Consider the following 16,006-nt stretch of genomic DNA (forward strand, 5'->3'; position numbering starts at 1 on the left):
TAACTTCTCAAAAGAGCAAGAAAAGCCAAAGATTAAGAATCAATACCATTAGTACTTTAAGACAATATGGGACTTTGGTTGGAGATATTGAAAGAGATTATAGTCATGGTCTCATAAATAAAAAATTACTTTATTTCACTAATATTCCAAAGACATAACCATATATAAGGATATTAGAAAAAAAAGGGAGAGAGAAATTCAATAAATTAATAACAAGTCTCCTGCTGTGTGTGCACATCTAAAATTGGTGGCGGTGGTGGGATTTATCGAGTTGGAGGGTTCCATACATGCTATCACAAGTCTTCTGAGAAATAAGGAGGATACAAAATAGGTTCAAATATAAGGGAGAGATGAGACACAAACTAGCTTCTAAAGTGATCTCAATCCACTGAGAAGACAGGGGAACAGTAGAGTCACAAGTGGCAACTGCATACCAGAGAAAACCACCTCCAGCTGTACCATGCCACTGCCGGTATTACACAGAGTGGGCGGCATGCGGGGACAGGAAGGAGGGAAGGGTCCAGGGAGACAGGCATGGTGCTGGCTACCATCCAAGACAGGAAGTACATTGAGAGAGACGAAGAAAAAACATGTCAGTCGTCACTCATCTGAAGGCAAGATCAACTTGAAGCAAGCTTGAGTCTATGCCTTATAAACATGAGTATAGTTGAAGGAATTATGTAATGAGGAAGTCAGAATGAAGATACTCGAGTGGCTAAGAGTATGAACTCTGGAGCCAGAGTGAGAATTCTGGTTCACCCTCTATGAGCCGAGTAATCTGTAAAATTACTTAACCTCTCTGGTACCCTGATTTCTTCATCTGCACAGCAGGGATAATTAACACTACCTACCTCAAAGGGATGCTATGAAGATTAAATAATTTAATACAGGGGTCCCCAACCCCCGGGCCATGGACCACTATAGGTCCGTGGCCTGTTAGGAACCTGGCCCACAGCAAGAGGTGAGCAGCGGGAGAGCGAGCGAAGCTTCATCTGTTTACAGCCGCTCCCCATCAATCGCGTTACCGCCTGAGCTCCGCCTCCTGGCAGCATTATGGTGAGTCGTATAATTATTTCATTATATATCACAATGTAATAATAATAGAAATAAAGTGTACAATAAATGTAATGTGCTTGAATCATCCCGCAACCATCCTCCCTCCCTGGTCTGTAGAAAAATTGTCTTCCATGAAACTGGTCCCCGGTGCCAAAAAGGTTGGGGACCGCTGGGTTAATAGATTCAAGTGCTACAAACAGCACGTGGCACACGGTAAGTACAACATAAAAATGTCTGCTAGTTTTAATTTAGGAAGCGAGATTTCTTGCTATTTATGCAGCATCAATCATAGTGTATCCATCACTTTTTTGGCTGAATAGCCTTGGTTTCTTTGTCGGTAAAATGAGGATATTTATAGTTGTGGCAGAAATGATGGATGTATCTAAGTGAACAATGACAGGCCAGGTATAAGCACTGGGTTGTTCACTTACACATTCTATATGATTGGCTATGGAGTCACACAAGCTGTATATTTATTATATTACTTTGTATTACACATTATATGCCTTCATTAACTATATACACACATGCATGTGTGTGCAGTTTGTGTGCATGTCTGCGTGTGAGCAGGAGGCATGCACACCTTCAGCAATGCTGATGCAATGGAAGATTTTGGCAAAGGTACTGCTAGATGAGACTAAATTTGATCCAAAATTGTGAAAAGAGCCCAGATCTATATAAAGCAATTCCAGAGACTTTTCAGCAAAAACTTTAAGAGCTGTCAGTGCTTAGACCGGAGGAGATTCAACAGTTTAGTGGTGTGTCAAGATATTTTGATTTTAATTTTATTGGCCCCTTGAATTAAGACAAGTTTTCTGGAAACCAAACTTTCCTTACGGGCAAAACAGTCTTCCACGTACCTTTTCAATTAACTCGTAGCTCTCTTCCAGTTTGAGCAGCCTGTTCTGCACGGACGTGGACGCCCGGTGATAGACCGTTCGCCACTCCTGAAAGTCGCTCTCTGAAATCTCAGCCACGGCAAAACACAAAGTTCTCAACCCTGAAAAAAGGGAGCATACACCCCCAACCACAACATCAAATAAGATTTTGTTCAGAAGTCTGACACTTCCTTATTTTTTTTCCCCCATAGCACAGTGATATTTATCTGGTGCTCAGGAAATTTATAGTTAGGTAGAATGATGCTGCAGCCACTCTGCAAAGCAGTTTGGTACTTTCTAGAAATGTTAAACATAAATATATGACCCAGCAATTTCACTCCCAGCTATCTACCTAAGAGAAATGAAATCATACATCCACACAAGGACTTGTAGGTAAATGTTCATTAGCAGCACCATTCACACCAGCCCCCAAAAGGAAACAGTCCAAATGTCCATCAACTGGTGAACAGATAAACAAAAACTGGTGTATCCATACAACAGAATACTCTTGAACAATGAAAAGGAATGGAGTAGTGATGCACACTGCAGCACAGATGACCTCCAAAACCATTATGTTAAGTGGAAGAAGCCAGACACAGAAGATCACATGCTGTAGAATTTCATTACAAGTCCAGAAAAGGTAAATTTATAGTGACAAATAGTAGGTTAATTTTCCTGGGGGGTTGGAGTGTGGGTAAGGGGTGTCTGCAAACAGCATGAAGTTTCATTTTGGGGTGAAAGAAGTGGTTTCAATTTGGATCGACACTTCCATTTTTATTTAACGAAGTCTCATTTCGAAAACACTGACTCAGTTCAAACAATATGTTGAAATCTGATTCAAGTTCAGTGGAACCTTAGTGTCCAATTCCCCAGCTCTTTCAATCCACCCTCCATGCCTCGAGTAACTTGTCTAAAATCTGAATGAATCTCATCAGGTTATTCCTTTGCTTGAAGTCTTTTAATCGTTCCCCAGGATGAAGTCCAAACCTCAGAGTCTGGCTCAGTCACCACATATCAATTGCCTTCCACCTCATTCTCTGCCATTCACTTCCCATGGTAGGGTCTTTGCACAAACTGGTCATTTTTTTCTCCATTCCACCCTTTCTCTATCCCCCTCTGCTGCCTGCCTTGCATCTACTTTAAGACTCAGTTCTTAAAACCATCTCTTTGAAGCATCCTCCTCTCACCCAGACCCCAAAGGCAGAAATCCCCAACACTCCTGTGGTATGAATGACAATGTTTCGTATTATTTTCCTTGTGATCTCCTACATTAGCTTGAAGCTCCTGAAGGGCAGGGTCCCGGAGTTCTTCATACCTGTAACTCCAGTGCTGAACACAGTGGCTTCACAGACGCTTATGAAGTAAGGAAGAGAGGGACCCCAATGGGGTCTACTGGGAGAGCCACCTTCCTCTAACTGGGATATATGGTTGTATTTACTACTGCTCTTTTACCACTGTGAATCTGTAGTATAAAGAGTCTAAAAAACTGAGGGACAGTGACTCTCTCCCATTGCGGAGCACAGGCTCCAGATGCGCAGGCTCAGCGGCCATGGCTCACGGGCCCAGCCACTCCGCGGCATGTGGGATCTTCCCGGACCGGGGCACGAACCTGTGTCGCCTGCATCGGCAGGCGGACTCTCAACCACTGCGCCACCAGGGAAGCCCCCCAGCTGATGTTTGAAGTGACCTGTTTCTAGTGTTCAATGCCTGTCAATTTTATAACTCACTTGGAGGCTACCCTCAGCCAGAAAAAAGTTGATGAGCTGGAACAAGGAAGAGGCAGAAGCATTTACCAGCCATGATAAATGCAGTTAACTAGGTTCCCAAGAAGACAATGTCCTCGCTCAAGGTCATTTAGCTCTCAGATAATTAGGTGCTAGTGATCTCAAGTCAAATAAAATATGGCTGGGACCATGTCAGAAAAAGAAGCAAAGAAGAGGGGCTTCCCTGGTGGCACAGTGGTTAAGAATCTGCCTGCCATCAAAAAGAGTCATGTACCACAATGTTCATTGCAGCTCTATTTACAATAGCCAGGACATGGAAGCAACCTAAGTGTCCATCGACAGATGAATGGATAAAGAAGATGGGGCATATATATACAATGGAATATTACTCACCCATAAAAAGAAATGAAATTGAGTTATTTGTAGTGAGGTGGATGGACCTAGACTCTGTCATACAGAGTGAAGTAAGTCAGAAAGAGAAAAACAAATACCGTATGCTAGCACATATATATGGAATCTAAAAAAAAAAATTGTTCTGAAGAACCTAGGGGCAGGACAGGAATAAAGACGCAGACAAAGAAAATGGACTTGAGGACACAGGGAGGGGGAAAGGTAAGCTTGGACCAAGTGACAGAGTGGCATGGACATATATACACTACCAAATGTAAAATAGATAGCTAGTGGGAAGCAGCTGCATAGCACAGGGAGATCAGCTCGGTGCTTTGTGACCACCTAGAGGGGTGGGATAGGGAGGGTGGGAGGGAGATGCAAGAGGGAGGAGATATGGGGATATATGTATATGTATAGCTGATTCACTTTGTTATAAAACAGAAACTAACACACCATTGTAAAGCAGTTATACTCCAATAAAAGATGTTAAAAAAAAAAAATCCACCTGCCAATGCAGGGGACACGGGTTCGAGCCCTGGTCTGGGAGGATCCCACATGCCGTGGAGCAGCTGGGCCCATGTGCCACAACTATTGAGCTTGTGCTCTAGAGCCCGTGTGCCACAACTACTGAAGCCCGCATGCCTAGAGCCCGTGCTTGGCAACAAGAGAACCCACCACAATAAGAAGCCTGCTCACCGCAGTGAAGGGTGGCCCCCGCTCACCACAACTAGAGAGGGCCACGCATAGCAGTGAAGACCCAACACAGCCAAAAAAAAAAAAAAAGCAGCAAAGAAGATAGGACATAAAGTGGCCAGAGGACACCATCTTCCAAGAAAGGAGTAGGGTTGTCCAATACCAGATCATTTCGAGTAGAACTTAAATCTTTGGGCCATATTAGGACATGTTTTTCTCTTCCGGAAGCCTGGCTGGAAACTTACTCTGGGGTAGCCATGGTGCACAAGTGCTGCTCACCTAGGGCCAGACAGAAAGGGGTGGAGGTGGAGGCCAAGCCAACTGGAATGTGTCTAGGAGCTGGACTATCTTTAACACCACAACCAGAGAGGAGAAAGATGCTCCCCTAACCCTCCTCAAAAAAGGAACCTGTGCTGTGTGCTGGGTAGGTTGTACCTGCCAAGCCCCTCTGAAGTTGCGCCTCATGGAATCTGAACTACAGACGTGTGGGTCTTCATGCTCTTCCATTTTTGGAGGAGAAATGGGAGAAGGTTCGTCATGTTCCTGCTTTTCAAAGCTTAGTGCTTTTAAAAACATTCCTAACTTTCTGTAGCTTGGATTAAGAGGAAAAGGATTGGATCAGAGGTCAGGCTCAGTGCCACTGGCAACAGTTCCAGCAGATGCAGACAAAAGTGAAAACTTGGATGGGAGATTCAGATACGGCGCTGGCCACTTTTGTTAAGTTTAGAGATAAGATTCTATAAATTCCTGTAGGAACTGACCCTAATGTGTACCAACTCTCACTTCCTTTAATCTCATCTAGATCATCTCCCTAGACTACATTTCAGTAGAACAGAGATAGAACTAAGCATGTTTGCCATGGATTCTCAGGTCTCACACAGAGCCTGGCAGGTGGTAGGAGCTTAATAAAAAGTTCTGAGTTGACATTAAGTTGAATAACTATTTTAAGAGTTACAGAGATTTATTTATTTCTTCTCCTCTTTCTTAGATTAGAATACCCAGTTCTTCGACTCTTGTTTCTTTCCTTCTGCATTGCTTGAGCTATAAAGCATTTAAACTGTAAACAGAGAGAGGTCTGGTCATTGGCTTTGGGGTATCACATGACCAGTGACCCACACTCTCTAGCTGCCCAGGGCTGCCATGTTGGGAGTGTCTCCTTGCTTCCTTCTCTGCCCAGGTCCAAGGCTGTGGGTGACGCAGGCCAGACCAGGGAGCAGCCTGGCATCTCCTGAGTGGTGACCCAGTAGCCCGCTTCCATCTTTTCCTCAGAACCTGCTCCTCTTTCTTGCCAGCGAGGCAGGGCCCAACTTCCTCTACAGTAACTTAGTTTCTGTGCACTTTTTTTTTTTTTTTTGCGGTACGCGGGCCTCTCACTGTTGTGGCCTCTCTCGTTGCGGAGCACAGGTTCCGGACGCGCAGGCTCAGCGGCCATGGCTCACGGGCTCAGCCGCTCCGCAGCATGTGGGATCTTCCCAGACCGGGGCACGAACCCGTGTCCCCGCATCGGCAGGCGGACTCTCAACCACTGTGCCACCAGGGAAGCCCTCTGCGCACTTTTAACTGATCTCAGAGGTGCCTGTGAGGTGTAGAGTAGGAAGGGACAGAGCTGCTGAGGGAGTAGGGCTGAGAAGTCCCTCACACCCTCCAGCATGGCCTTTGAGCCAGGCCTTAGGGACCATGCCTGTCACTTGTGGGTGCCCTTTGTTACCATTTGTGTGTTTGAAGAAAGTCTGAAATGCTGGAAAAAAAAACACCTGTAAACAGTATTTATTCTAAAAAGCAAACAGATTTATAGGCCCTACATCCCCTAAAACGTGGGGGCAAAGTCTCTCAGAATTTTAATAAATACAGGAGAGCAAAATAAAATAAATGGGTGGGGACAGCATAGAGTATAATCTAAATTATCAACATTTATTTTCATCTTACTTTAGGAATCTCTAAGTAAAATAATAAGAATGATACTGTAATATATTGGTAGTACATGATTTCATTTTATTTTAATCATGCTTTATTGCCATATTACACTCACCTTCTGTAGCAAACTGCTCTAAATGTTTTAGGGTAATTTCTTTGTATTTTGAAGTCTCTGCTAGTCGGTCATAAATTACAGTGTCCTGGAAAACGAACAGAAGGTATACACACTTAAACTAAGAATTCTGAGTTTAATAAAGTTGATGTTGGCAACATTATTAGCAGCAAATGAGTATTAAAAAAATCACTTTTAGCATTAGTGTTGAAGTACAAAATATTTTTCCCTAATAACACTGTTTCCCTTATGACACTAAGAAATAAGGTTCTGGTCCTATATTTTCATCTTTCTCCTTTCTGAATAAATCCATAATTACTGCAATGTTCAAAACCTCATATTCTATCAATACTTCGCCTACCTGTGATGTGCTGCAGTATCTCCCCCAACCCCTGAAGATTTTGCAGAACAATGCAGTGTTCACAGGTGCTATAAGGAAGAATGGTCCAGGACTCAAAGAGTTTGGAAAATGCTGGAGTAAACAAAGCGAAAGAGCTTGCCCTGCTGCAATACTTCTTAGAGCCTTTAAAACGCTAATGCGCATGGTGGTTCCAAGGGGGCGGTATGGTATATGCCCCAAACTTACTACTGAACCTCTTAGAGGTTAGGGCATCTTCATGGGATTGGTGCTCACAAAAGAACAAACTCTGAGAAACACAGGTCTAAATTCACGGAGTGGGCTGGTGGGTAGAGCAGGGAGGATCTTGGACAAGCCTAGCATTGCCTTACAGATGAATATTTCTCATTGTGTTACTTTAGCTTTAAGGCTCAATTTATTTAGTCTGTAAAATTAAATTACCGGATTATCTTTAAAGTCCCTTTCAGCTTTAACTTTAAGCATCAGTACGCTTCTCTAATTCTTGTCCCTTTATAAATTGCCTATTGTTCCTTTAGTTGTTCTTCAGCTTGGGTTTAATGTTTTAGGAATTTTAGTATTTGGCCTTCATGGTTTTATTAGACCAGGAAAAAATAAATCATTTACCTGCAATTACTTTCTCAGTGGCATTACTCATTTTGGGGTCTCCAGTCTCAGGGCTGAGATTTGGAAGCAGACTAATGGAGTATGATTTAGAACCCTTGAGAGAAACAGAACTTAGTGACCTCAGAACAGATGGAATATTCCAGGCTCCGATTATGAATTTCTCTTCATTTTTCAGTGGTGGAATGGGAAGAGGGGCAAAGCAAAAGGAAATGATAATTTCCCCTCATGGCTCCTTTCTGAGAACGAAAGGTATAACTTACAAACTAGTTTTTTGAGAGGCTAATGAAATTTTCCATGAAATTAAAATAGGCCATTTTAAAATTAAGAAAATCTTTAAAAAAATTAAGGTCATGAAAACAAAAGTGATACGTAATAAAGCTAGGGAGATTAAATTCTGCAATGTAGTTAAGCATTCTAGTGGAAGAAACTGATGATCACCCTAAATGGATTTACGTATCTGGTGTCTTAGCCCTTGGCAAGGTAAAAGTGGAAAATCATGGTGGGGTGATGCTGCTGGAGTGGCATGCACTGTCAGATTACAGTCACTTATGTGAAGAGCCTAGGCTTCATGGCTAAGAAATTGTCTTCGGTAAATTTTCATACAAAGCATTGTTTTCCTGTTCATCTTTTAGTCTGAAGTTCCAGTGCTGCTCTGTCCCTCACCTACAGTGCCTTGCACATGGCAAGAATTCAAAAAATATGTGTGAAATGAATCAAGCACTGATGTAATCCTCAGTTATCCCCAAATTTCACTTATATGGAATACCACATTATACAGTAAAGCCAAATAAAGAAGAGCTACACAATGAAATTTAAGAATCAATAATAATAAAGTATCAAGTAGGAAAAAAAAAGGTCTTATATAATTACTTAGCTAAGCACTGTAATTTATACTGATGTCATGCAGATAATCTTGCTATAAATTAGCCAGTTACTAATCATCAAGGAATCTGCCCTTGTTGTCCAGCTAAACACCAAGTTGAGATTGATCTGCTGCATGAAGCTGGGGCTGGAATATTTGCTAAAGACATTATACACATCTATATTTAAATACAGACAAACATTTACTGTGTTTATGTGTGCCATTCAGAATTATCTGCACTTTGCCTCTGCCGTGGTGGTGAATGGCTAGAAATAACTAATTTTAGATGTGGTCTTTTTTGCATATGGCACAGAATTTTATTTAGGGGGCACTTAATTTGAAAATTTGCACTCACTTTAAGGTCCCTAAAGCATTAAGTGTATTACTCAAGTTTCTAATTTCTCTCTTGAATATAAATATTGGAGTAGGATTATTTTCTTGAATAAATTAAATTTTTATTTGTGTAAATGTAACTTTCCCTAAATTGGCTACTACTGCAGACACAACTTGTGTATTGTGTACTTTTCCTTCTTTTTCACTTAAAAATTAACAAAGCAAGACAACCCAATTACTGAAAATCTGGAAAAAAGCAAGAAAAATAAGTCATACACACACACACACACACACACACACACACACACACACACACACACGCCCCATTTCTTTGTGTGATATTTTAAATGAACTCTTCAAATACTATCTTCCAATTCACTAACTCCATCCTCACCCCTCCAACTCTATCTAGAGCTTATTTCATTTGTTGATGTTTTTTTCTTAAATTTATTTATGATTTCTAATTTATCTTACATGTAACCTATTCTCCCCTCTCCCCCAAATTTCTTTTTGATTAAAAATAACTGTAATTTCTTTATCATGTTGAGCTCTAAACATCCTCTGTCAGAACAGTTTACACAAATGATTTCATCTGGGGTGAGTTTATGCTCCAGTTGTTTACATGTTTGTTCTCTCTTCGACATGAGATTTCCTCATGTGTCTCCAAGTTTTGTTCTTGCTCTTTCCTTCTTCACATGCATTTCAATCTAGTGGTTTTCTGTACTTTCCAGTAGGGGCTTGAATGAGCTTTCCTCAGCTCTTCTCCTGGTTAGGAAGTTTACCACTATCTTAGGTTTTAAAGAGGGGAGGCTGGCTCCTATCTGCATTTTACAGAAAGTACTATTTGTGCCCATTGTCCCACAGAAACCAAACTCTAGACATTGCTCCCTGATTACCAACCCAGGGCCTGGGACTCCTACCCATCTCAGCTCAAGACTTCAGTTCAGTGTACCACCTTGATTTTCTATACCTATTTTGGTCTACCTCTGTTTTCTCTTTATACTATATCCATCACTGCTATGATTTTGGAATAAAGGAGGTGCATCAAACTATGAACAGATAATACCATGTTGACTGGAAAATATTCTTGAAGACTTCTTTTTTTAAATTTTTATTTATTTATATTTATTTTTGGCTGTGTTGGGTCTTCATTTCTGTGCAAGGGCTTTCTCTAGTTGCGGTGAGCGGGGGCCACTCTTCATCGTGGTGCGTGGGCCTCTCACTGTCGCGGCCTCTCCTATTGTGGAGCACAAGCTCCAGACGCGCAGGCTCAGTAGTTGTGGCTTGCGGGCCTAGTTGCTCCGCGGCATGTGGGATCTTCCCAGACCAGGGCTCGAACCCGTGTCCCCTGCATTGGCAGGCAGATTCTCAACCACTGCGCCACCAGCGAAGCCCCTGAAGACTTCTTAATTGGCTTTCATTACTAAGGTATTCTGTTGCACTTGTCCCTGTTGATTATTCACTCTGCCAAGGAATCAACGGGCTCCTCAGGCTTTCCTCCAAATTTCAATGTCCTTCCTGAATCCTCTACTTTTCACATTTAGCCCTCCTCTCTTTTCATGCATTATTTTCTCCATATGAGATCTCATCAATCCCCTGCTTTTAGTTTCCAGCTACACTTTTAACTCCTATATCAGCACCCCATATATCTTCCCCTGTGAAATGCAGGTATCTTTGCTCTTATGGCCCAGATGTAGCTCCCAACTCTTTATCTTAGTAAGTGGTATCACTTAGTCTATTTAGTTAGCTAAACAGAAATCTGATAATCCTAGATCATCTTTTCCCTCATCACCCACATGTAATCAATTACTAAGTCCTAAATCTCTGTCCTCTTAATCCTCTCTGCAATTGTCTGTTATAAGGTTTTGATCCTTATCAACTTTTTCTTGGACTGTAGTCAACAGCTTCAACTGCTAACTCTCTATACATCTCTTTTCTGCTTTAAATCACCTTCTAAATGGCATCAGAATGATCCAGAAAGAAAGAACAAGTTCTCGAGCATGAAAAACCCATGACTTAACCCATGCTCACCTTTCTAACCTCACATTCTGCTATTCCCTGCCAAACTGCACATAGTTCTCAAATAAACCTTGCTGTTTTACATGTTTATGCTTTTTTAGTATTCAACCACATATCATAGCTAATTTGGGAGCGGCAATAAGCAAGTTAATGTATGCAAACTATCTTCATGATTATTCAAAAAAGAAGTCCAATGTTTTTATTTTTTATTCAGTGCTTTAATGCCCCAAACAAAGTTTCTAGCTGGATTACTCAAAACTAAGAAAAGAGGATGTGGACTGGGTGTAGTTAAACTGGACACATACAAACTGTTTAAAGTGGGAGGTCTTAAGGGCTCTCTTTATTACTTTATCACTTAATGTATTACCACTGGGAGGTGGAAGATCTTTACAATATATTTTAATATTGTATCCTAATCTTCTCTTTATATATATTTCCCTGAGTAGTCTTAAGCTCCTGACAAGTTTTGAGTCTTATCTTCCTAACCCCCAAATCCAGCTGGAAGTCTAGTAGATAAAATGCACGCAGCAAACAAATGTTAGATGTTTGAATCAACAACCAAAGGAATTCTAAAACTACATTCACGAGACACCATGAAATAATTCTACCAAAATTCTTTAAAACCAAGCATTCAAAAATTACATTTCAATGCTTTAAAACCAAGGCACTGAAAAACATTCTCAACAGGAATTCAAATAATAAGCTTGGGTTTCTTGGTAAGTTCAGTTTCCAAGTTCTATGTAATAAAGCAAGATTGGTGATTATAGTTGAAATTGGAAAGTTCCAAGTTAGTAAGTTACCTGACTACTCCAACTATACTAGGTACCTGGAAAGGATAATTCAAAAGGGAAATATTAACTAATTTTAAGAATTAGAAAGAAAAGGCCCTGGGCAGTAGATTTCTTATATTTCCATGAGTGTAGACATATTTCAACTAGAAAAATTCAGTTAGAATGACTATTTTATCAATATAACCTACCCATATACCATAGCCAACCAATAGTTAGAAATTCTGTTATAATTAAACCAATGCAAATACAATACAAATAGTAATCTCCACATGAAGAAATTATAGCAGTAATTGTGATCCATTTTTTCCCCCATTTCTACGGCCTTTAAAAAATTAAATTCAAACTGGTATAGGTCACTACATCTCTAATTCAATTTTAAAATATTTTCCGTATTTAACTGGCTTCTAACATATTTCTAAACAACAAACCTCAAATATTATGTACCAAACATTGAATTATATAAATAACCCAGGCCAAACTTTTTCAAAGCACCAAATTTACCCAGAAGGAATTCCATATTTCACCAGAAGAGGCTGAACACTATTACTATAAAACACTACCCAAAGTGGACGTCAGCAGCTTCAGGCTAAACATCTGTGTTACATTTCCGTAGCAGAATGCTTAACGTATCCATTATAAACCATCGTAAATCAAAACTGTAAAAGACAAAAATAAAAACTTACGGCTCCTTTGCAGTAAAGTCGTAACTTCCCGGATGGAGTGCGAACAATCACTGACATTCTTTTTCTAGCACTGAAAGAAAGAGGTTTTCCACAATGTGTCAGCGTAGCGAGAAGATACACCTATTTGTTTGTCACGTCTCACATATTTTAATACTCCCAGTGAAAAAATAAATTTGACCAAATTATGAGGCCGATCCTTCCACATACACAAACCATCCCCTGGGTGTATAGCTGAGTCCTTTGAAAGTTACATTATGTTTTTTAAGGCACCAGGGTACCATCTGCTTCCCTAGAGGAATAATTTACAAAATAGCTTCCTAGAAACCTGCAAGAGTTAGTATCCACCAGGATAAAGGAGAGTTCTAGTTCAATGTTTTCAGATTTAAAAAATATTTAAGCCAGTATCTTTTTCTATGAATTATTAAAAAGAGAAACGATAATCAATTTTTTTGATATTCAAACATGGCTGATTTACCGTACTTCAAAGAAATTATCTTTTTTTGTCTATATGAACTTTTTTTTTTCACACACACACTGTATTTTATTTTTACAAGAGAGAAATAAACTGACACCAAGCATTATAAGTGGATGACCACAACAAAAGCAACAATGATTGCAATTACCAAACACGAAACACTCTCATACTATGTCATAATATTGACATTCAGTCCAGGAATCCTCCACTGTAACAGCTCCTTTACTTTGCAATGAAAATTGATTTGTGTATTTTTTGCCTCTGAGTCCTTGTGGGATTTTTTTTTTTTATTCAAACAGAAAGTCAATTTTAAGTACACATCCAATCACACATAAAGGCAAACACTAGAACTTTAAAAACCCACTTAAGCCTTCATGACTATCATTTTTCAATGATTACTAGCAAACCACTGGCATCATGTAAAAAACCTAATTTATCTTGCAAATTCTAGTTAATGAGCACAAACAATTTAACATTATGTTGGCAGTACAGACAGATAAAAATTGTTAGTCAAACATACAACATCTTTTAATGCATTAGCAAAGAGATTGCAAGTAACAGTGAACAGAGTAAACAGGTATGGCATTGCACAGGATAAGCCTCACTTGGAACTAATTGTGTATAAGCATATTCTCTCCAGAAACCAGGGGTAAAAAAGACTTCTCAAGTGTCTGTGTCTATTTGTGTTACCTTATAACGTTCTGTGGCTAAAAAACTGAGATGAGTGCAATATAGCAGTTAGATTTGATGTCATAGCATACAGCTGGAGTTTCCTTCAGAAATGTCTAGGAGTATTTAGTTCTCTCTTTCTCCATCTCTAATCCCCACTGTATTAATATCTCTGATCTTCATTCCTGTGCTTTAGGACTACATTTAATTGGGCGCCTTTTTGTAATCACATCCAGGTATTCTATCTCAGCCCTTCATGATTCATGTCTCTCTTAATGCAGCTTTGATGGCATGGTCCCAAACTCATCAACTTTCTTGCTCTTTCCTTCTCCTGGCAAAACTCCCACATCTTGGGTGAATAGGAACCCTTTCTGTGGTCCATCAGGGTAAGTGGACATTGCTGGAGAAAAGTCACCCAGCCAGAGATTAGTAAACACATGGTCCCAACGTCACTGGGTGCTCCATGCTGCCTCGTCATCTACATTTCTCTAATAAGCTTGCTTGCTCTCTGTCTCCCCACAGGACTATAAGCACCTCTCCATTCCTCAAGTCTCCAATGTGCCCTTGTCATTCCTGACCCTCAGAATTTTTGCAGTCACCTTGACGGAAGCCTCCAACAAGAAATCCCTATTCTTTCTGCCATTAAAACCTGCACATTTATCCACTGTGGACCATCCTCTGTCTTGTTTCTTGTTACCATGGAAGGAACACTTCCTTTCGTATCAGAGACCTTCCTTTCACATGCGCTGTGAATCTTCTCTCACCCTGCGTTCCTGGTCATCTCACTCCTAAAGCTGTGCTGCTCTCCCCTGAACTTGCATCTTCTCCTCCTGGAATGGATCCTTCTCATCAGTACTGAAACAGTTCTAGTCTCTCTCCTGAGAAATTCATCCCAAACAACCCTCCCCGCTGAGCCACACGCATCCCTTTTCAACGCTCTACTCCCCTTCACAGCTCAACTTCTCAAAACAGTTGCCATCCACAGTTCCCACTCATTCCCCAGTCACTCCCATCTTGTTTCTCTTTCCACCAGCTGTTGAATCTCTAAGTCCAACAACTACTTTCAGCTTTGTCTTACCTAACTTTGCAGCAGTCTCTGACACAGATGACCACTCCCTCCTGGAAATTATCCTCTTCCCTTGGCTTTATGCTCTTACACTCTCTTTCTCTAATCACAGAGCAGTCTCTTTTGCTAATTCCTCTTTGCTAATCAACCCTTAGAGTTACTCGTAGTTCAATCTTCAGCCTTTTTTGTTTCCCTTACTCTATTATTATTTTATATCCAGGAGATCCAACTCATGTTCATGGCTTTTAAATACCATTTACAGGCCAATGACTACCAAATTTATATTTCAGCCATAGGCTTCTATGTGTCAGGCCTCTATAACCAGTTGCCTACCTGACATCTCTATGTATATATATCTCACTGGCATCTAAAACTTAACGATTCAAACATCTCAGCCTCAGCATCTATCCTGTATCCACCATTTGTGTAAACAGTACCTCCATCTACCCAGTCACTCATGCCAGGAACCCTAGCCCCTCCCCCTCTTTTCTCCTGCCGCATCCAATTCATACCAATGGCCCCCTGACATCCCTGCAAAGGGTATCTGCATTCTATCAACTTCACTTTATTTTCTCTACCATCATCCTAGTGTAAACCACTCATGTCTTTCAGAGATTATTTTAATACCCTTAAGCCTCCCCCATCACAGCATCCTGAAAGAGCTGCTAACTTTGCTTTATTTTTCTTCACACACTTACCACTTACATAGTATTTCTAAGTGTGTGTTCGTAAACAAACATATCCAAATGCTAACTGATACACTATTTATAATATATTACAGACATAATACAAGTAGGCTTAGGAAAAACAGTCACTTTGATGTGGAAAAAAAAAGATGGGGGATACACTTTGAGAATATTCTATGACAGTTAATCATCCAACTTCTTCTTATGCATTTTTCTTTGAGCCTTTCAGTGCATACAAGTGAAAAAAACCACAATGTTTAAATAATAATTTAGATCCCATTACTTTTGATATTAACCACTGGCATGTGGTCACTCCTAACCAAGACAGCAACAAATGTTGGCACAGAAAAGAAAATGCCTCTTAGTGTACAGACTTGCCTTATGTAGGAAAAAGTTCAAGAAAAAAAGTAGACACTTATTTCCTTGAACAGCAGCATTACGTCCTGAAGATATTTTTAAGTGTCCCCTGAATGGTGACACAATCTTTATAAAGACCCTCTTGTCTGTAGCTGAGGTCATTTTGCCCCAAGAATGTAGGTTAGTTGGGAAACTACATAGTCATGTGGGAATAAAGAGCCCAAAACTCATAGAGATATCACTGCCCATAATGGAAGGCCTCTCTTATTTGACCTTAGGAAATAAAGTAAGTAAAATAATCCTTTTGCTTTCTGCC

At 40.4% G+C, this 16,006-nt stretch overlaps 1 protein-coding gene across 4 annotated transcripts in view; it reads right to left on the reverse strand.

Moving 5' to 3' along the window:
- ATP8A1 (ATPase phospholipid transporting 8A1) overlaps positions 1-16,006 on the reverse strand; it is a 237,352-nt gene that overhangs the window by 114,012 nt on the left and 107,334 nt on the right. For all 4 annotated transcript variants that reach the window (XM_070045570.1, XM_060299279.1, XM_030881147.2 and 1 more), the window contains 3 exons: positions 12,438-12,507; positions 6,771-6,855; positions 1,917-2,056 (listed from right to left, as the gene is read on the reverse strand). In XM_070045570.1, coding sequence (XP_069901671.1) covers positions 1,917-2,056; positions 6,771-6,855; positions 12,438-12,507 — 295 coding nt within the window. The remainder of the gene's footprint in view (positions 1-1,916; positions 2,057-6,770; positions 6,856-12,437; positions 12,508-16,006) is intronic.

Source organism: Globicephala melas, chromosome 5 (genome assembly GCF_963455315.2).
Source record: "Globicephala melas chromosome 5, mGloMel1.2, whole genome shotgun sequence".
Classification (NCBI taxonomy): domain Eukaryota; kingdom Metazoa; phylum Chordata; class Mammalia; order Artiodactyla; family Delphinidae; genus Globicephala; species Globicephala melas.